General features: G+C 38.8%; 1 protein-coding gene across 1 annotated transcript in view; it reads right to left on the reverse strand.

Annotated features, from left to right (window-relative positions):
* LOC150090283 (proton myo-inositol cotransporter-like) overlaps positions 1–10694 on the reverse strand; it is a 416481-nt gene extending 405787 nt beyond the window's left edge. Inside the window, exon 1 of the mRNA XM_090390243.1 lies at positions 10304–10694. Coding sequence (XP_090246369.1) covers positions 10304–10694 — 391 coding nt within the window. The remainder of the gene's footprint in view (positions 1–10303) is intronic.
* Positions 10695–23828: the final 13134 nt, after the last annotated feature.

A 23828-nucleotide genomic window follows, 5' to 3' on the forward strand; every position in this document is an offset into this window, starting at 1 on the left:
TGAAATCCAAGTGTATCAAACATCAAAATTACTTTTTGCCTCCAGCTCCTTTGTGACCACATCATAGTATCCACTCAAATGTGGGACAGGAAGTTGGATAGGTTTTAAGGGTTTTAAAAGAATACCAACTAATCTCTTTTAAGCCAAAGAGATTATCACTGTGCTTAGCAACAGCACTGTTGCCTAAATTTCTTGAAGGCAAGAGGGGCGAACAATGCATACCCAGTTAAGTCTCTCGTAATCCCTTAACCACATAATCTCATAGAAAATTTTGTTTGTTCTACAAACACTATTTTAAATGTAATTGCAAAGGGGAATTCAAAAAAATTCGCTAAACAGAAAAATCTGGTATAAAGAAGTTCGTTAAACAAAGGTCAGACTGTACTTATTATTTTTTATGATAATTTTATTTACGCGCCTTTTTACGATGGTTTTACTAATTTTCGTAAAAAGGCACATAGCTACGAATCTGCCAAGTGCGCCAAAAACCTAGCTACACCTCTGCCTACAATCAACTAATTAATGCTGGTAATGGTGTTATAGGTAACGGCGAGGTGCTATTCTTCTCCTATGAACATAACCACTCCTATATCAAAACATAAATAAAATAAACATAAAAATATGATTAGAAAAGACAAAAACAACATTCCGCCACCTCAGAGAAGTGAATGCATAGCTCATTGCCTAAAGAGCCATTCCCATATCCCAAAGAATGATACTACTCAAGTAAAAAAAATAATAATAAATAAATAAATAAATGTGGGTGTGTGCACACACACACAAAGAGAAACAGGGCCCACAAGCACTATCTCTTCAAGGGATACCAGCATTTATTGACTCCTATAACCCTATTAACAGCATTAATTCGCTGCACTTATTTTGGAGTTCAAGCATTACTGATTTCAATTTAATAGCTTTAGTGATATAACCACATTTTCATTCCCCATAATAAACATAATGAATGTTATATTTATCTGTATGTCATTTGAAATTAAACATCTATATGCCCTTCATCTGAGATTAGCTAACTATAAACAACCTCAGCTGGGGACTTTTACAGAATTACTAAAAAAAAAAAAGTGGTTGCACTATGACCAGATACCAAAAAATAGCCATCAGTTCATATGGTTTTTATCATGTATTATATCTGCAGGCTTAGCTTATCTAAGATTTATAATCTGCATTGTTCAGAGAACTTCATAGCAGACTATAAAATTACTCCAAGCTCTCTTTCATTCTCTACCATCTTGAGTGTGGTACCACTCAACTAGTACTGTACACTGTTTTGTTATTATCCTATTATTAGTATTTTGTTAATAATCTGTTATTAAATTATTATCCAAAAACTGTAGCTCTCATGATAACTAATTTACCCTTGTAGAAATAATAACAATTGTAGTCATATTTTTTTAAATTAATTATAAATTCAGTTACTTTGATCTATAACTTTATTCGGTACCTATGATAAATCAGCAGCTATTCACCATTCTTTTGTTATGCCACTATGCACAAGTGTACTCAGTGGCATAACTAAGACATGGTGAATATATTCATAAGCCAATTTGCATGTTGTGTGGGTTTAAAAAAAAAAACTACAATTCATATGGGTAAACCATATTCCCTCAATCTGAGAATGCTCAGCTACTGCCACTAATTAACAAAGAGTAAATTTGTTTAATCAATCAATTTGATTGATTAAACAAATGTTGGCTAATTACAAGCAAATGAACAAAAAAGTTTGCATCCTGCTCTGTCCATATTACACAGCTACTGTTACACAAAAAAACTGAAATCCTAACAAATATATTCAACTAACGTTCCCTGCTAAAAATGACAAATACAGGGTTGTTAAAATTAAAGTATCCCTATGTAGAAGGCTCTGGAGCAAGTTATAAGGCTTGTACTGAAGAGAAATTTGGACAAAAGGTACAAAAAAGAATGCACTCGCCATTTATTGGGGAAAAAAAAATCAGTTACAAAATTTGTCACTATATGGCGCTATGGCAATACAAATCACTTGAACAGCACTAAAATTGTTCAATGTGTCCTCCATTTTGGTCAACAACAGTTTCCATTTGAAGAACAGCAATTTCTACAGCAGAATGTAACATGTCAACTGGAATAGCCAGCACATGACATCTAATGCTGTCCTTCAGATCTGCCCATGCTTGACATTCTTCTCAATACACCTGGTTCTTCAAAAACCCCACAACCAGAAGTTGCATGGGGTGAGGTCCAGTCATCGGAGTGGCCAAGATGTCTGGAAACAATGGCTGAAGATCCATTCATCTGTAAAGTGTTGCCTTAGCAATCTTTGGAAACAACAGTGGATGTGGGGTGGTGCACCATCTTCCATGGATATGGTATCCTGAAGGCACCCATGTTGCTGCAGCTCTGGTATTGCAAATTTTCCAACATTTCATAATATCACTGTCCAGTGATGGAATGGGTGTGGGGTCCAGTCGGTGTTACCTGTTCAAAAAAAATATGGCCCAATCGTGAATGTGGCCGTAAATCCACACCACACTGTCACTTTTGGAGAATGCAACGGGACCTCTTGGATAACTCTAGGGTTTCTGTTGCCCAAATGTGACAGTTGTGCGTATTCACTTGTCCATACAGAAGTGGGCTTCAACACTCCAAAAGATGTTCCATGGCTAAGTGATATCCACTGTCATTCGCGCCAGAAATTGAACTGCATATGTGAAATGACTATCTGTATCGTCATGCTTTAGATGCTGTAGCATGTGTATCTTGTAAGGACAGTACCACAACACTGATGCATTACTATCCTTACAGTGGAATACGGCATGTCCACTTCACAAGAATCAGCTGACATACTTGCACTACTACATGGAGATTGACTTGATAAATCCATGACAGCCATAGCCACATCTTCAACACTAGAGGAGTCCACTCGTTTTCGACCTCTACTTGGTGGACCTCCACTAAGATGTCCTGTCGCTTCAAATTTCGCAATTATTTTGCAGACAGCACAGTCATAGGTCCACGCCTTATGTGCTTCTAACACCAGAATTCTCTGATAGCAGCAGCTGTATTGTTGCTGTTCTGATAGTACAGCTTCACTAATAGTGCCTTTTCCTGCAACATTGTTGGCATTGCTGCTGTAGTGCAGGCAAACATCTACTGTATGATTTTGAAGAGACTGCTTTGCTTTATACAGTACAGTAGAGCTGAGTAGTGGTGCTGTGGCAATAACTTATGATTATGCAAATAACATAAGTTATTTGCATAATGGTAACTAAGATAGTTACGCACCATACAAGTGACAAATTTTGTAACTAATCTTTTTTTCCCAATAAATGGAAAGCACATTCTTTATTGTACTTGTCCAAATTTCTCTTCAGTACGAGCATTAGAACTCACTCCAGAGCCCTCTACATGGGGATACTTTAATTTTAACAACCCTGTATATAAAAGACCTAGAACAACTAGGAATCCATTAGTATTATACTAAATATATTAACTGAATTATAACGTGAGGATAAGAGTCTATGCCAGACTTAAGGAAAAATTTAATTATAGCGAATATATTTTAAACAGGAAAGGTCTATCAAATAGAGTACTGTTATAGACAGATTTCTTTTTTATAAAATTTGTTAACCTTTTATATAATAGTACATAGAATGAAAAAAAAAAATACAGAAAACTTATTTGTCACCAAACATTTTACAAAAATACACTGCTCGACAAGCTTATCAGAGTCCCTCAAGGCATATGCACATATCCACTTCAGACAATTCAATATGCAGATATGGGATGTAAGTGTATAAAATTTTGATTACATTTTCCAGGTAATATACTAAATTTAAGAAACTAAAAACCATGTTACTTAATATAATCTGCAACAACAATATGTTGATTTTAAGTCTACTCTACAATAGTTCACCCCTAACCTAAATGTAGGCAGTTCCAAAAAGGTGATCTAGGGAGACAAGTTTATCAGACAGTAAGTTTCCAGTAATAAACACATCTGTGGAGATGATAGTAAGAGTATCATTATCATAACCTCCATGGTGAGGACAGTAGTAGTACAATGAGGTCTGTCATGTATCCAGCAAATATAATTAAAAATTGAAGCATCTTTTTGGAAAGACCCTGTACACAAAGTCACAGATGATGCAATTTTTAATAATAAACCTTGAAATGTGCAAGATGTTATTCTTAACTTATGGTTTTTTATTACTCTATATATCCAACCCAGAAGAATCATGTGTTCCTCCACATATCATAATAACAAAAGTACAGCAATGAGAGTTATCAAATGTGTAGTGTGCAGTTATTATAAAAACATACAAATCAAAATAGAAATAATCAATCCCTGAACAGATTAAAGTAAAAGAAGTATACTTAAAAATTAATTTCTTAATTTTTAAGAAATATATTAAAAAATTAAAACTTAGAAAAAGTTTTAAAGCTATAGTGTTAAATAAGCTCTAACAGTTACACAATTTTTTTTCAAATTGCTGGGGGGGGGGGGGGGGGATATCCACAGTATTAATTCTTGCACAAGGCTGAAGTTACTTAAACAGCGTATGATAATGTTAATACCGTTTTGTTAATAATCAGGTTAATAAACTGTTTTGAGACTACGACATCAATAATTTTACTTTACCTATAGAAATTTTGACCCGCTTTACTTTAAATCCTTTTAAATTTTAAAAGGATTTAAAGTAAAAACACAAGGGCTCTTAAGTTGTTTAATCAAATATTAAATTGATTAAGCAACTTAAGATCTAGCAAATGTATATCAAACCAACTTATTTTAGCAAGTGGTTTAATAAGACAGTCATAATACTGAAAATAAATTTTTACTTTTTTTTTTTAAATTTCTCAAGTTACACCTTCTTGTATTAATTCCAAGCATATTAATTCTGTAGGACTTATGCAAATACTAAAAGTGATACTTGAATTGGAAATATTAACAATCAGAATACTAACACTTTGAAATAAATAAATAAATATTAAATACAATGTTCTATAAAAAGTTTATCCAACAAATGCAAACCTTATACACCCAGATCTCACTGGTGCTGACAATTGAACATGATTAATTATTGTCTTTGAACTTAAAACTGGAAAAGATTATTTTCTTCTTCAAGAGGAGTGTTTCCATTTACGATGGGTTTCCTCAGCCTACAAGTTATTTCTTGTTAGGAATTTTTTCCCGCCATAAAGTGCGGTTCAAGGTGTCTTGGTCGGTTAAGCCTCGGGCTGTCATGCACTCCTGTACTCCATCCATCCATGTCCTCCTCTTCTCCTTCTTCCAGGAGGTATCCATTCCAAGATAGCCTTTGGATATCTGTTTTCTTGCATCCGTTTTATGTCCATACCATGTTAGACGCTTTTCTCTGATGGTGTCAATAATAGTCTTTTTCACTTCCATTTTTTCCCTTATGTCTTCATTCTGTTTTCTGTCTCTTCTAGAAGTTCCTGCTGAGCGTCTCCAAAAATCCATTTCTGTGGAGAGCAATTTGTTTTCCGCTCGCCTATTCAATGTCCAGGTTTCCGCTCCATACAATAGAAGACTTTGTACAATCATTTTGAAATATGAGTTTCTTTGTTTTATGTAGGATATTTTTGCTCCACAGAACAGAGTTTAACATGCCGATAGCCTTTCTGCCGTCTGTAATTCTCTTATTGATCTCTGCTTGGGGATGATCCATCACTTTGTAAGATTGATCCCAAATATTTGAATTTATCGACTTGTTTGATTTTAAAACCTGCAATATTTAGAACGTGTCCTGGCCCTGAAGACAACATTTCAGTCTTGCTAAAATTGATTTTTAGACCCCATTGTTTATATTCCTCAAACGATTGACGACATGCATACTTTGCATCTTCTAAGTCTTGTGCTATCACCACTTGATCTTCACAGTTTTAAATGTTTTTTCTGGAAGTCTAAACAAAATGCATTAAGATTAAAAAAAAAAAAAAAAAAAGAAAACCCTATTCAGCCAAAACAGCATACTAGCTGAATCTGAGCACGGCCAATGCAACTTCTTTAACCTCAGGGGCTCACATCTGGTGAGTATGGGCTTGGCACACCCAGGGTCCTGAGCTGGATATCATCATTCTTCCTTGGTGATTCCTTTTTATCTCTCTCTCAAGGAGACTCAGAAATTTTTTTTTTTTTTTTTTTTGGCTGGTGCAGCATAAGCCTTAGGCTTCCTTTCACCATATGGCCATTACTAATACTACTCATAAATATGTAGGGCAGGTTGGTCATCTTGACCCTATATAATACTAACATCCTTAAATATTTAATAGACAAACTGAATACTGGCATTATGGGCAGACAAAACAGGATTTCAGAATATGAAAAGAAATTTAAAAAAAGTGAGCTAAAATGAGCCACGAGAGTCCCATGCGAGTGCCAACAGGTTAAATGTAGGATATATGTATGCAATTCAAAAAACATTTCACAAAGGACACTGGACATTGGAATGAGTGGAAAGAAGTGACACTTTTCATACTATTTACTTGACTGAAACTGACTGTTAATCTCTGAATCTTTGTTGTATAGTACAATAATAAACTTTGTATACAATGCTACTTGCACAATACACCCACCATACCAAAGATTCGTTTTACATTTTACTTGGCTCATCAGCCAAGTTTTATAAATTAAAAAAAAAAAAAAAGATAAACAGCTATCAGTTTAATCTAGAAAAAAAATTGATTCTGTTAGGTTCAGAAAAACAATTTAATAACTGAACATAAAAAAATATATGCACAAAATTAGCAGATTACAATGAAAATTTACTCAAATGATGTAACAAAACCACTCACTATGCAGCAAAATATCCCAAAGATACTAATGCAGTTAATTTTCCTATAGTCTATTTAATTTTTTTTATCAGTATAAAAAAACCAATGCTATATATAAAAAAAAAAATAATAAATAAATAAATATTCATCTTTACAATATGTCTCCATATCAGTAAATTCATACACAATGTAATGTACTGAAGTCTGGAACATCAAATATAACACGTACAGTGGTACAACTAGAGTAAGGCAGGTGGAGCACGTGCCCTGGGTGCCAAATTTGAGGGATGCCTTTTTATGGTTAAAAAATGCAAAAATTCCAAAAGAACAGTTTTCAAGGGGCACCATTCTTTTATTTGCCCTGGGTGCCATAACCCTTGTTACACCACTACACATGTATGAGGTAATATAGAAGCTATTTAACTGAATATCATGGCAGTACAAGAAAATGTCAATGCTAATTGAAATATACAAGAATAAAAGGTGAGAGAAGCAAAGTATAGTAAATATATGAAAAAATATTCACTATATAAGAAAAAAAATTAGGTTTTAAAATTAATGAATAATATACCTATACTGGACTGGCTCTAGGCAGGTGTGCTACACCTGGCTTTGCCCTCAATGAAAACAGACAGTTAAAATTGAGTTAATAAGTTCAAATGTAAAACCTTTGGCATGTAGCAGTTTTTCTTTGGTTATAATTATTCTCAATCTTATTTTTTATACTGAAAGAATTCTATTTTATGTTTAGATAATCTAATGTTTAATCCCATATTGAGAAAAAGACAGTCTCGTACACTGTCTTTTTTGAGAGTGGCTACTCTATTACAGTTAATATCCCAGGGCAGTGGCGGATTTAGCACTTCAGAGGCCCCAGGCACAATTCAATTTTGAGGCCCCCCTCTAAATATTTTTGGTACCACTAAAGTGTACCACTACATTCTACGCACACATTTTTATTATAGCACGCGCTCTAGATTTGGTGTTGCGGTTTTAATCATTTTGGTTGCGCAAATCTTTCATACACATTTTAACTAATGTTTAAATGAAAAAATGGCACAACTAAGCATTAATGATAATATGTATTCTGCTTCAGATTCACATAGATATTTCATATAATATGTAGAGATATTCGCATAAGAGTTTACTAACTTCTCATATTAAATTATAGTTTTATTCAGTAACAGTAATAATGATGAGTGTAAAAATTAAAAATGAAATTTTTTTTTTTTTTTTTTTTTTTTGAGTCCTGAGATTTGAGGCCCCCTCTATTTAAGAGGCCCCAGGCGCGCACCTCGTGCGTCTGTGCGAAAATCCGCCACTATCCCAGGGGGGATATTAACTGTAATAGAGTAGCCTTCCTCAAATTGGGGTTCATAGAAATACTTCACAAGACACACAAATTATGCCCAAAATTTATTTATATATTTCAATAAACTACAAAAAAGTAAGAAGTTTCATTAAATTAAATTTACTTTAATATATATATTTGGCTAAACTCCAGATTATGAGTACACTTTGTCACTGCATTGCAGGCATGGGGTGACAAAATTAGGGTCAGGTTCAAGCAAAAGAAGCCACTTCTTCTGGGGGTGTACTCATAATTTGGAGTATAACCATATCTTTTTTAATTTCTTTCCTTACCATATAACTAGACATATCAAGTAAAATTTCATAAAATATCACCAATTTGGTAACCTGTACTTTCATTCTACGTCAGAGAAATGATAACACTTGTTTATAAATAGACAAGTTGGCAGAGAATTACACTTAATTTTGTTCTTTTATTTTCAGGCTAAAATATTGAGGAATGCAGTATTTCAGCTTGAAACTTTTTTTTTACCTATTGTAATATTGTAAACAAATGTATATTCTTTAACATAGGACGAATTACTCGCTTTATTTAGAAGTAATTTTTCCACATATTTTTAACCTAAGTAAAGCTAATATCAGTCATTAATTTTCATGCCGATGCCTTGTCACAAAAATATCGACAGCTGTGTGCTTGGCACAGCCGCTGCGCGATAGATGACGCAACCGCCTCAGGCGCAACTAGGGGGTGCATTTTTGACAGAAAAAAAAAAAAAAGTCGGAACGTTAAGGGGCGCTAAATTTAAGGCTCGCCTCAGGTTCAAAAATCATTTTTATCATATTGTCTGGACACAATTGTTATTATATACATTAAACAGGAAAGTCGAGAGGCGGGTAAGAAACCTAGGGTCCGTATATTGTGCACTGAGCACGGAATCAGAGTCTGACTCCCCACAGGAAGAGTTGTGGAGGGGGGGGACCAGTAAGCACTGGGGCAGACAGCACGTACCAGGTCTGATACAGTACTTCTAATCTGATTTTTCTCATTAATCGTTGATTAAATTCGTGAACTTTAATATTAAAGTAAGTGATTATTTTATTAACGTCCATGACATTTTTTTTCACCTCGAAAACAGTTGTTATTTGGTTTTTAGGAGCATTAGCAACTAAGGCCATATTGCTCCGGGGATATGCGGTGGTTATTCCCTGACCTTTCCGCATCCTCCGTATTTGGTGGTCACGGGCTCGAATCCCGGTCTAATCTCGAAAACAGTAATCATTTCTCCATTAGGCTGACTCCAGATTATGGGTATACCTTGTCACCGCGTTGCGGGCGGGCATGGGTCCAATTTGGCCATGAGCAAAAGTAGTATGGGTTTTAAGCAAAAGTATTATTGATTTTTTCTTAATAGGGGCGCTAAACTTAAGGCTCGCCTCAGGTTCAAAAATCATTTTTATCATATTGCCTGGACACAATTGTTATTATATATATTTAACAGGAGAGTCGAGAGGCGGATCAGAAACCTAGGGTTCGGATATTGTGCACTGAGCACGGAATCGGAGTCTGACTCCGATTCCGTGCTCGAATTCAAGCAAAAGAAGTCACTTCCGCCGGAGGTGTACCCATAATCTGGAGAATAACCCTACACTATTTTAGTATTGGGGCCACAACTTTTACTACTAAAATAGTAAGGTAACGTTTACTACTAGAAAGATTAACAGAGTTAGAAAGAAAAAAAAAAAAAAGCTTAGTTATGCAAGGTTAATGAAAACAAAAGAATAATTCATATAATTTCTTAAACGATTTTCTGGGGGTAATTACTTAAGTTTCAGGATCGATTTTTTTTTAACCCTGCCTTGGAATGCAAAGCACATGCTTTTCATCTGCATAGGTCACTATAAAATTCTGTTTCTTTTATTTTTTTCTATTTTATTTAAAAATAAAAAAATCCCTAAGACGAACTAACACATTAAACAGGGCCGGATTTACATATAAGCTAAAGAAGCTTAGGGCCTAACAATACAAGGGGCCTCGCTCCATCTTAAAAAATCCTTTTTGTCACAGGTGTACTGTAAGAGAGAAGGGCCTCATATATGTTATAGCTTGGGGCCACAACAAGTTTTAATCTGGCCATAGTGAAAATCTATCCGGCATTAAAAAGCAATCTTTGATAGATGATAACAAATATTTGGCACTTACCTATTCCGGCACCAACGATTATTCGGCCAGTAAGTAAAACCCACTTGACACGAGCTATGCCCATTAGCACAGCCCCCAGTGTAAATACAAAACTGGCGGCGATAATAACAGGCTTTCTTCCAAAATAATCTGTAAGAATTCCTGCCAGTAAGGAAAACAGCCAAGCAGCAGCAATTGTAACACTGATGATAAGTTCTTGCCATATATCATCCAAATTAAATTTGTCCCGCAAGAGTATCATTGCCCCGGACACAACGCCGGTGTCGTAACCAAACAGAAACCCCCCAACAGCTGACAGAAGGGTGACGACATACACAAAACCGGGAGTTTTGGGCTTTAGTTTGTCTAAAACAAGCCGATCTTCGTTCTCGCTTTCTATATTTTGGAACATTATGGTGATTAAATATTACAATTCAAGCTACAGCATAGCTAAAAGCAGCAACTGTACTATATGACGGTTCGTACACGCACGCTTCTGTAACGACAGCAAACTTCACGTACACCCTCGTCAACGAACGAACACGAACTACAATCATGATACAGGTTGACGGAACTCCACCGAAAATTACAAGCATGAAATCACTAGTGACATCTAGCGTCAAAGGTGTTTCTGGTTCCAAAAAGTTTTGACAGACATAGATGGCGCTAAAAAACAAACTTGCAACAAAGTTTATACAAGGAAAAATGAAAAAAAATAACAATAAATAAAAATGGAAAAGTTTTGAAAGAGGTAAATAATTAAAAATTTTACTGCCTGCCATTAATTATAATTTCACATTAGATCTTAAGTATTTCGTATCGCAACAAAAAAAAGTCTTATAAACTTATAAGACAGCTGTTATGTGTCGTGCTTATTTCATAAGCAGCTAAAATTAAATAAAACGCAACTGTTCACTTCGAAAAGAACTTTTATAACCGTCAACTACCAGATTTGCAAGGAGGTAAGCACAAATAACTCACAGCAGGCTTTCTGACAATTGTGCTTTCTCCATCGTTACTAGTGGGTCTTTATGAATGGTATCTACTGTATTACCAAATAATCGTCTATAGCTGTTCTTTCTTCACAATTATATTTATTCATTTTACAGTACATTTTTAAATACTAAATATATTTAAACTGAAGCACGAAACAGCCTAAAATTTTTTGGTTCTATAAATGTGAAGGTTATTTGTCGTTCATAATGCATTTTGCTGAATAAAAGTGCTTAATTGCTCACCCCAAATAATGTAAACTCGCGCTGTATATACATATTTAGGACAGGGCGTAATCAATTTAGGATCAGTTTTTCAGTTGTGAGTGCATTTATAATATGGATGGATGCATTTCAGGCATTAAGGCTCAATGGTGCTGACTCACAATTGTGTGTTATTAGCGCAACCAGTTCGCCTAGGTTTTCATGAATTAAGCACTTATTTATATAATCTTATATCTTAAAAAACATGGTAAAAAGCAATATAACTAAATAAAACTAATAACAGAGCAAAGTGAAAAGGAATACAAGGAATAAAAGAAGGAAATGGAAAAATACATTCATTCACGTTGCCATCTCTCCGCTACTTCGTCAGGGGCACTTTGAACGGACAGATAGCCATACGAATAGAATGTCTGAGACAGAGCGAGAGAAATACAGTACACTCGTCTGGTTAACGCAGTATATCCATAAAAATTGGTCACATCATCGGCATCAACACACAGCTAAAGGAAGCATCTTCATATTCCAGTAATGTTTGCGAATCTAAGTCCGGAAAAAAAAAAAAAACGCGACAAGACATAAGTAGCACGACCCTTGGCGTTGCGAAGATAACAGTTGCCTTCTGTAGCGTATGTCGCATGCAAACTTTTGTAGGTTGGTATTAAGTTTGGTAGGCCTGAGACAACAGAAAACGGTCTATCAGGAACCGGCAATTCTTCTAGAGGGGAAGAGGTCATGGTGGAGAAGACCGCAAGGTGCAGAGAGGAATTCTCCAGCAGCATGAATCCCATATGCATGGTTCTAATATTAATCCTGCAAGCATTTTCACTGTGATGACCAGCCTTTGAGAATTAATAAGCTCGGAGTGTCGAGGAATTAGTCTGCCTCACCGGGGGTAGCATGGTTTTTGTTCCCGCAAACGGGAACGGTTTTTCTTGCAGCAAACAGCAAATGGCTAAACTTTGGTTTAGTATGCCTCTAGGCATGGCCGGCGAGCAGTCGAAGTGAAGGACGTGATTGATTCTGTCGAAGTAAAGGATATGATTGCTCCTCCCCTCCTCGTGTGACATGACGAGTTACGGGGAAAAGCTACATGACAAACGTGAAGGACGTGAACTGAGAAAAATAGTTGCAATTGGAAGGGAGAAAATAGTTACAGGGAAAGGTCACGTTTTTAATAGACATTCATTATTGTCTAGTTAAAAAAAAGTTATGTTATATTAACAAAAGAAGTGTGGGTTTTTAATATACTTTCGTTTTTGTCTAGTAATAAAAGGTTACGTTAGTTTACGCTACTAATTCGGGACGGATTTAAGCAAAAGGAGTATAAGTATTTTAATACAAGCCAGCAGGAGAGAACAGTGGTTGGGGCAACCCAGTGGTTTGGTGAGCGTTTTTGTTTTGATTTTTTTTTTTTTTTTGGTGTTAATGTGGTTTCTTGACGATTTGAATCGTTTAGCACAGTAATTGTACGACTTGTTAGTTTGGAATATTAGCAGAAGCCTGCGGAAAAATTGTATTTTTTTATTAACTTATTGCCTTTTTATTTTGCTCCTTCATTCTTGTTTTTTTTTTTAAATTGCAACCATTTTTCTCAGTTTAGGTCCGTCAAGTGGCCTTTCATTGTGACTCTTCGTGATAGGAGGGGAGGAGCAATCGCATCATTCACATCGACCGTTCGTTGGCCACGCCCAGGCCCCCCCTATTCTAAAGGTTTACCCAGCAAAATGACCACAGAACACGTAATTTACAGACATATTATATACGGCGTAATGACGTAAAACTCAATAACAAACAATATACTTTCCCGTATCCATTTCTACTATTCACATTTCCTTTGTTACGATGCTTTAATTCTACTCTTACACAACAGTTTACTGATTTCTACCGCTGTGTGATAAATTGACAATTTCCATAATTTACAGAAGATATCGTCAGTGTCAAATTAGATAAGTGACACCAAAGCCAGATTTACCGAGGTGCAGTGATACAGTTACTCCACGGTCCAAAGGTCGGGAAACCTGAAACATATGAAGAAGGTCCATAAAAATCCCTTATGTCATCGATGAGATTCAAACTCAAGTCTTTTCCACCCGGTGTAGGAAGGACGGCGATTCTATGAACTGTGGTACCTGCGAGGACTTTTGTGTCGGTAACACGCTACAAACACTATTGGTCCCAAACACTGTCCAAAATAAGCGCCTTTCACAGCATGCACCGCAGCCAGCCGCCGTGGAAGGGACTCAATAATTCCACAGAAGGTTGCTGCGGATATCTGTGACCCTAAAGACTGCAGTGCACCCAGGAGTTCTTGTAGGTTTCTTGGTGGAGGATCCATCCGTGTGATGTGTCGATAGATGTGGTCCCATAGATTTTCAATTGGGTTAAGATCTGAGGAATTCGGTGGCCAAGAGAGTAGCTTGAAGTCTTCGTCGTGCTCTTCAAACACTCCCGGACAATTCTGGCGACGTGGCATGGCGCATTGTCTTGCTGATAGATATTACAGCCCCCAGGGAACATGGTCAACATGTACGGGTGTACCTGATCGGCGACGATCGATTGGTAATCATTTGCATTCAGGGTGTCTTCCAGAGGTATCAGCGGACCCAAGCCATACCATGAAAACATTCCCCAGACCATAACGCCGCCCCCACCAGCCTGCCTTCTGCCAACAATCGTGTCCAGATGTCTGTTCTCAGGTCTGCGCGGGTAGCACAGTGGTATCGTCACCGTCCTCCCCAAACCAGGTGGAAAAGGCCTGGGTTCGAATCCCGTCGATGACACGAGGAACTTTAATGGGCTTTTTTCACTCCGTGGCTGAGATAGTCGGTCTCAGGCGTAGATAGCAAGGTTTTTCTCCCCAGTAACCGGGGTTTTTTCGTCCAGCAAAACAGGCAAATCGGCCATAGAACATACGCAATTTACAGACACAAATACGGGTTAATGTAATTAATTACGGGCAACCCTAAAATAATAATTTGATTTTTGTCTGTTCTCAGGCCCCCCCCTCTCTCTCTCTTTTTTAATACGCCGCGGGAACCCCTCTCTTTTTCTCTCTCCCTTTTTTTCCTCCTCTGGAGTGGACCCCCAGAGGAATCTGACCCACCTTTTGACAACATCAGGTGGGTCAGAGTCTCGAATTGAGACAGCGAGCCTATTGGGACTGGCCCACCTTCCTGTGGTGTGGACCCAAAATCATCTTTCCAGGTCACTGATGGTTCTGGGTAGCCAAGTGGCCAAAAGCAACAACAGAACACACACACATAATATGCACAAACCTATGTCATTCAAATATCGGGCCCACTTGTGGTGATAATGTTCTTCACAGAGATGAACTGACGTTCAAGGAGCCGCCCTTTACGGGCGTCCATGTCTGTTCTGTTCTCGTCCATGTCTGTTCCATGTCCGTCCATCTGTCCATGTCTGTTCTCTGAAGTTTCACGCCTAATACGCCACCGTCCATCCAGTCGGTGGAGCAGAAACCGTGACTCATCGTAGAAGGCCACTCGGCCGGGGTCATGTCGGTATTGCTGTGCAAACTGACGGCGTTGTTTGCAATGAACGGCTATCAGCTTGGGTGCTGTCACCAAGGGTCTGCTCCGGAGTCCAATGGGCAACAGCGTTCGCTGTACTGTCGTGTTGGAGACGGTCTGCGCGCGTAGCACAGTGGCATCGTCACCGTCCTACCCACACCGGGTGGAAAAGGTCCAGGTTCGAATCCCGTCGATGACGCGAGGAATTTTTAATGGGCTTTTTTCACTCCGTGGCTGAGTTAGTCGGTCTCAGGCGTAGATAGTAAGGTTCCTCCCCCCCCAGAAACTGGTGGTTTTTCATCCAGCAAAACAGGCAAGTCGATCAGAGAACACACGCAATTTACAGACATAATATATAAATGGGTATATGTAAGAAATTACGGGTGACCCTAATACTAATACAATAATTTGTATTTGTCATGTTGAAGACCTTCCTGATGGCCCCACAGTTCATTTGGACGGTCAGTTGAGCAACAATACCGCGCCGATCGGTCCTGACCAACCGCTTCAGCCGAAGTTCACCTCTGGGATCAATGGCACATGGAGCTACACAATTGGCACATCGGGTCGTCAAAACTGTCCCACTCGTCCAGTCTTGATACAGTTTCACCACTGCAGCACATGAGCATTTCACAAAGTCCGCTGTTTCGGAAATACTGGCACCCCTAGTGCAATAGCCGATGATCATGCCTTTTTTCCAGGTCTGATAGGTCGCGTGCTTTGCCCATGACAGAGGCTGTTACTGTGTTCACGGGGATGCCAAACATCAAGCGTTATATGCTTGCGGTGTATGAACTTGACACGTTCACTGTATGATTCGCTAGGCGTGTGTGATGTCTGCATTGGGGGATGGTTATAATATTGTGACTGGACTCTGCATATTTGTTTATTAATTAGGATGTTTTATTATTGAGAACAATAAAACAAGACAAAATATTTTAATTTGGGGGTCAGCTAGGAATAAAAAGGTGTACGTGGACGGAAACGTTCGCGTGCCGCTGAGTTACACGATTGGCTACATATTCTTGACGGAGTCCTACAGCTTGAAATTATCGACACATGCTAACAGTTTGATTTGTTATTCTTAAATATATTAATTTCCTGTTTTATTTAGTTCCTAACGTTGATTTCGAATCCATCAATGATGCGACGAAATTTGAGAGGCTTTTTCATGACGTGGCTGAGTTATTCGGTATTACGCAAAGGTTTGAAGCCTTTTTATCCCGTAAACTAGAGTTTTTCACCCAGGAAACTCAAGCCGACCGAAGAATATAAGCAATTATAGACACAATATGACACTTCCTAGCCGTAGTTGCTTTGGATCTTAATACAGACGTAATGTAACCCACTCTCCTAATGTTTGAAGCTTTATGGCTTTATCTCGAGACGCACAGTGCCATAATCATAGTTGAGTTACATGGCCTCCGGTTTATCTCATATATTTCTACTATAAATATATCGACTACACAGGCATCAATAATACTTCTTTGGAAGTCACTAGTGCCAATTCGTTTGCCAGTTATGACAGGCTTAGTGAATCCTGCCTATCTTTCCAGGAAGTATCGTGCGAGATGTCATCTGCCAGTATCGAAAGGCGAAGGAAGACCTTAGAATCGATGAAGTCAGTTTCCTTTAGATGAAGATGCGTAGATTTTCAATCCTAACAGAATGAATGAATATGCTTACTATTCAGACAAATAAATGAGGTCTCTGCTGAAATGCGGAACCGTATCGGCTCTGCTCCTTTTCTCACCTATATTAATTTTTACCTGAAATCATCAGATTACCAAACTCGCCTTGAAGTAATTATTAGATTTGAAGCGACATCATTATCGCTGGTCATCAAATTACAGTATGTCTGCTGAAGCTCTATAATTGCGCTAACATCTAAGGAAATCGATTTGCGAAATCTCTCAAAATATGGCCTGTTTTTTTTTTTTTTTTTTTTTTTTTACACAGGTATTATCTGTCTAGCCAGCAGTTATCAGTAAGAATTTAATCATTACTGAAGAGCAATGTGCCAAATGACGGATATCATTTGAAATCGTGTCTGAAGTTTATTCTTTCAGATGACAGATTTTGCAATATCCAGAACACTATCAACGGACTTCGATATAATCAATTTAAAGTAATTTCTATCAGTAACCTGCTACAAGGTATAGATGATCAAATTTAACGGTCATTACTTTAGTACTTAGCTCTGATACTTTAATGCTAAGTTCATTAAATATAAGGAAACACCTAAAACTTCAGAAGCTGATAAATTCACTTTATACTATGGTAAATGAATCAATTTGCTACAGAGAATAATTATTAAGTGAATTAATCAATGAATCGTTGTTAAAGTATTCATTAATATTAAAGAAAAGTGAATGATGATAAGCATTAATTAACATAAAGTGTAAAGTATGTTGATGTCAAACGGCAACAGAGATTTCCCCCATCTCCGCGTCATTAATTAAGACAGTGGCATAGTGTTTGGGGTGTGTTGGTAAGGCGCCACCGGTGGTCTCCCACAACTGTGCCATCAGTACTCTTGTGAAGTATACAAAACTCTGTAAATGCTAGAAGTGTGTGTGTGTGTGTGTGTGTGTGTGTGTGTGTGTGTGTGTGTGTGTGTGTGTGTGGCACCGTGTTGGGCTCTGTTGTTTCTCTGGCTACTTGGCCTTGCGGCCAAGTAGCCAGAGAAACAACAGACCCTACGGGGACAGACCCTACGTTGCCTGCCACCACCACTGAGAGTTGAGCCAGGCTGCCCATTATTCTCTGGCTGGTGTCTGCCAGGGTCGCCTGAGCTTCCTGAACGGAGTCCATAAAAAAAGTGCGAAGAAAGGCGATAGTGGGAGTGAAAGCGGAGAGGAAGATGGAAGGACGAAGAAAGAAGGCGTCCTCCAGATGAGGGAGGCAGGGAAGGAACGAAGGGTTGGGGATTCCTGGGCCGGGAAGCCAGTCAAGTCCAGGGAAAGTAAAAGTTTGTAGGGCAGAAAACCCTGCAAAGAGGAGCGCCATTTGGCGTCCCACGCCCGAAGGTGTCAGCAGCACCTGACCCGCTTTACAGAATACAGGTGTATGGTCATCCTACACACCTGAGAGTGTCAGTAGCACCAGATCCATCCTAGGGTGAACAGAAACAAAGAAATCCCACACCTGAAGGTGTTGGAGGGGAAAAAAATCCTATCATTGTGAGGGTTTGCAAGATAGCTTGTTCTTCTCAGGCATGGGAAGGAGGTATCATCCTGTACTCTAGGAGGAGTACCAACAAGAAGAACCTACCTCAAGTGGGGTATGCAGATGAGGTTAGCAAGGTTGAGCATTTGGCACTTAGGAGTGCCAGCAAATGAAATCTTACTCCAGCTGGGGGCTGCAATCCCGCACTGCTGCGCAGCACCAGCAAAAATCCGACTCCAGGATGGAGCGTGCAAGGGCGGAGGAGATCCTGCACAGTGTTGTGCCAGCATAGAAGTATTACCTCAAGTGAGATTTGCATACCGGGGACAGTGTTTCCCAATGATATAATTGTGGTTGTGGACACAAAAGTCAAGGTTAGTTGCCAAGTCTGCTAGTCGTCAAGGGTTGTTGCTTCTTTTGTAGGGTTAAATTGTGAGATGAGGTCTAGTTTTTAAACACCCAGAAGTTGGTGACAGGAGTTTTCTCTGGTGTGAGATTGGCATTAGCATTAGTAGAGGGATATTATGAAAGAAAGAAAGCTTATACAGCACCAGCCAAAAAAAACCCCTTCCCATTTCACCCATCCAATCGTTTCAAATGTTTGTCTAGTACTGCCTTAAATTTATTTCAGCTTACACTTCGACAGATGGAAGTTTGTTCCAGCAATCAACTACTCGCTGGCTAAAGGCAAATTTCCTCCCATTTTTTCGACAACTGCCTTTCCTCAATTTCAGTTTGTGCCTCCCTCAGGTTTGTAATCTGAGCAAGAATTCCATCATCATTGAGCCTGATCAATCCATATAAGGACTTATACACCTCACTCAGATCGCCTGGCAGGTGCCTACTCTCCAGACGCTGCAATTTACAGAAATTAAGCCTTTCTTCTTAAGAGCACACCTTTGTTTCCCTCACCAGTCTTGTTGCCCTTCTCTGTTAGGTGCGTTATAGCCAAAGCAGCTTATGCACCATCAAACCCCCATAACAACCAACCAAAAAAAGCCATTCTCTGTACTCGTTCTAGCAGCTCTACATCCTTCCTAAAATGAAGCTTCCAGACCTGTACGCAGTGCTCAAGGTGTCGCCTGACCATTGCCTTATACAATGGGATAATCACCTCCATATCCCTGCTCACAAAATTCCTATATATCATTGACAAGACCCCATGACTACTCTGGCAACCTGTCTGCACTACTCAGAAAACTTCATATCTGGCTGCACAATTACCCCCATCTCTCATTCATTCTCCACTACCCTGTGTGTAACACGACCCAGTTGGTACATTTCTCTGGGGTTACTGCTACCCATATGCAGTACTTTGCATTTGTCAATGTTAAACATCAGTTACCACTTCTCAGCCCATCTGCCCAACTTCTCCAGATTCTGTTCGAGCAGCATACTGTCATTACTGTTATTAACAACTCTGTGAACCTTTGTATCATCTAAAAACTTTGACATTAAGCTTTGATATACCGTCATCAATATCATTGATAAATATACAAAACTACAATGGGCCCAACTCCGAACACTGGAGGACACTACTAATAACATTAGTCCACGAAGAGCAGTGTCCATTGATTACGACTCCGTCTTCTCTCGTTCAACCATCATTTTATCCATTGTATCAACTTTCCCTTAATGCCACCCTGCTCCAATTTGTACAGTAGTCTTCCTTGGGAAAAGTATCAAAAACTCTCTTGATATCCAAGTGCAGTATATGATATCAAAATTATTTTTTGAATCCAGTTCCTTTGTGACCACGTCATAGTAGCCAATCAAAATGGTCAGACAAGACTTTCCCTTAACAAAAACTTATGCTGTGTATGAATTATTTCTGCAGTCTTGTGTAGATGATCCTGCAATGCATCTTTAATTAGTGACTCCATTATTTTCCCTGGAACAGAAGTCAAACTTACAGGTCTGTATTTACTCGTGTCACCCTTTGATCTGCTTTTGTGAATTGAAGATACATTTGCACATCGCCACTCCGTGGGGATTTCCCCTGAGTCCTAGGATGCTGTCATAATTATGGCTAAGGATTTGTTTACTTCATCTGCCACCTTCTTTAATATGGATAGATCCCATCCACTCCAGGTGCCTTTCTTATGTTTAACTTCAACAATTTCTCCTCCACTTTGCTCTCAGTTATTACAAAATCATTTAACTCTCTGTTTAATAAACATCTGGCACTCTCCTCCTTGATTAACTCCTCAAGTGTGAATGTAGATGCAAAATACTCATTTAGTATGGCAGCTATCTGAGAATGATCACCTACTGTAAAACTATTGATACTAATCTCATACATTCCCTTCCTTTTAGAGTTTATATAAGTAAAGAAGTCTTTGCTGTTTTTCTTGGCATCCTTTGCCAAAGATTTCTCATAATCTGCCTTCGCTTTCCTAATATTCTTTGTGACTTCATTATAGACTAGCTTATATCTACCATAGGCTTCTGTGTAGCCTGATAATTTATATGCATCCCATGCATTTTTCTTCTCTGCCACAAGTCTCATTAGTTCCTGTGATATCTATTTGGGCCAAAATCTAGAACAGTATTTCTTAATTGGAACAAAATGCCTAGTAACTTCTAAGATTACTTCCTTGAATGCTTCACATTTAGAATTTGCTGTTGGTAACATCGTCAGCTGGTCCTACTGTACAGAATTTAAAAAAATCTCTGAGACCACTGTAATCGCCTTTACGAAAGCAAAAAACCCTTCCCTTTACTCCTGATGGTAGTTACCTCTTTGAGTAAGTCCCACATCAGTACACTGTGATCACTGCCACATAGTGGTTCCTTTATCTGTAAATCCTTAATGCATGAATGATCACCGCTGATAACCAGATGAAGAGTGTTACTCCCCTCCCTCTGGTTGCCTCACTAACATGCTGCTGTAGAAAACAATCATCGAATAGATCCACAAAAGCCTAGCTAGTGTGCGAGTGAACAATACACAAGTTCTAATAAATATCTGGGAAGTTAAAATCCCCAATTATAAGACACTGATTTTCTGGCCCCCTGTATTTCTCTGTATAATTTTTCATTGTACTCAGAGTCAATAGGCCTATAACAAACTCCCATCCTCAATTTTGTTTTCCCCGTGCTTATGTTACACCAAACTGACTCAACATTGCACTGTCCATCTATTTAAACTGGATGCACTTCGTTAGATTTTGTGTTTCTTAACTAACAACATAACCCCCTCCTCCCTTCCTATCCTTCCTGTACACATTGTACTCCCAAAATTGCATTCTGCGTTCCTTATATCTGTGTGACACCATGTCTCTGACATCCCAACAATATCTGCCTTTGATGTCTAGGTATCTCTTCTTTGTCTTGTTGGCCTAAGTTGAATGACTGAGTGTGCAAACTCCGAAAGAGCAGCGTAGGGATGTTCATTTTGAAGGAAAACATATTCATAATGTCGGGTGAGGTTTTGAATTTTAGTCATAATCCTGAGTCGGAATTCCTCATACTGTGGGCAGATATACATAACGTAGTCCCACGTTTCCAGTTCGCCGCAATTGCAGTTTGGGTTTTGCTGAATGCCAGGTGCTATTAGTTTGTGATTGAAGGACCCATGACCTGTAAGAAGGGAGGAGGCTTTGGGCTAGTGAAGGCTACTGCAGGTAAAATTGTTCTTGGTTACTACACCCTTAGTGCATCAGACCATCTTGCCAGATGGTCTGCAGGTTTTCAGCAATGCCATTCGTTCTCTCTTGGAGTCATTAATGACATATAATTGAATTCCCAGGATTTCCGTTAGTATTCCTTTCTTTAGGTGTCGGTTTAGTACACTCTTTATCACATCCAAATAGCAAAAAAGGCGACCGACTGGGACTTGGAGGGCTGGTGCGCTCACAGTGCAGCAAGCCCTGGTAACTGAGTACCATTGCTCTCTGGATGGAGTCTTGTTTCTGTTTATTACGGAGTAGTGTAACTCTAGTGAACCAAACCGCTGCTCCATAACAAACGATTGGTAGGATAAACGATGTCAGTATATTATTAGCATCCTACAGAAACTAATGAAACCACTGATATTCAAGCTCGCACATTCCTAAGAATGATAGCCATATCACTGTCCATCCTTAAGGAAACACAGATCACTATGTTCCTCGTGGGTAGCAAATTGGGAAGATCACCATCCTCCCCACACCGGGTAGAAAAGACCTGAGTTCGAGTCCCATCGATAACGTGAGGAATTTTTATGGGCTTTTTTTCCACAACATGGCAGAGTTAGTCAGTCTCAGTCGAGGATAGTTTTTTATTCTACCGTAAACTCTGGTTTTTCATCCAACAAACAGAAAATCGACCTCAGAACACACGCAATTTACACACAATATACACCGAGCAATACGGCCTTAATCACTGATACTCCTTAAACCCTACTACAATAACAAATATACCTCTATTCAACACACGTTGAGAGGGCGCTGAATCTCTTTAAAAGTTACAGCTATCAGTTACAGGCTCTGCAAAAACGATAAGTGTTTACCTGTTATTTACATGATTGTTATTTTATATTGTACTTAATACGTAGTCATATAGTTATAGTTACGCTGGTTATTTTTTATTTTTAATTTAGATAAAGAGTTTTTGTGGATTTTACTTACGATAGGTAAAACCGTTATTTCGTTCCATTTTTGTAGCCATTGTTTTTGGATATAGTGGTAGGGAATTCAAATTTTTTAATTGAGGTAGCTAGGTAGCTCTAACGCATAATTATATAGTAATACGCTTCACTGTTTCTATTTAATAGTTTCTATTCAAATACTATTGATATTTAATTTATTGATTTTATTAATTTAAACTACCATGCCCCAAACTAGAGCAGCAAAGCAACGGGCACAAAGTGGCAGGAGTGCTGTGACTCGGGGGAGAACTGAGGGGGGCAATTCTCCAACGCATCACAGCCTAAAGAAATGTGCAACTTGTGAAATGTTTGCCGAACTTTCTGGAACGGAACATGATATTGCCATGGGGGATGTCTTTGTGTGTGCGCGATGCAAGGAGTGTATCGAAATCAGGCAACAACTCAGCGTTCTTATGGGCCTATATGAGAGCTTGAAGGACAGGGTGGATGCCCTCGAAGGAACTAAATTGAGGGGCCCATCAGGCTCTCAGCTGCCCACATCAACGCCAGAGCTTGCACTTGGTCATCACGCAACACAGCGGCAACCCCTAAGGCAGAATGCGCTGGTCCCACAGGAACTAGTTGTTGTTGGTGACTCTATTGTCAGGGAAACGGGGAACATCCTTTGTAAAAAGGATAGGTGGAACAGGACCAGGGTATGTCTGCCAGGGGCAAAGGTTGATGACGTTGTAGAGCGGATATCATCTTTCAAGGGCACAAAAGGTGATATAGTTGTACACGTTGGCACTAATGATATTAAGAGTAGGAGACCGGCAGAATTACTCAACAAGTACAGGTCACTGTTGAAAAAAAGCCGTGAAATAGGGTTGAATTTGAAAGTGTCTGCAATTCTGCCCAGACACGATAGGAGGGAGTACATGATGAGAGCCTTGTCGATCAATTCGGCCCTGGAAGGATTGTGCAAGGCTCAAGGGGTAGAATTTTTTTCAGCCTGGACTGTACTTGTTAACAGGAGAGATTGCTTCTACAGGGATGGGATA

This window comes from Mastigoproctus giganteus, chromosome 2 (assembly GCF_048544385.1).
Source record: "Mastigoproctus giganteus isolate SK-2022 chromosome 2, ASM4854438v1, whole genome shotgun sequence".
NCBI lineage: Eukaryota > Metazoa > Arthropoda > Arachnida > Uropygi > Thelyphonidae > Mastigoproctus > Mastigoproctus giganteus.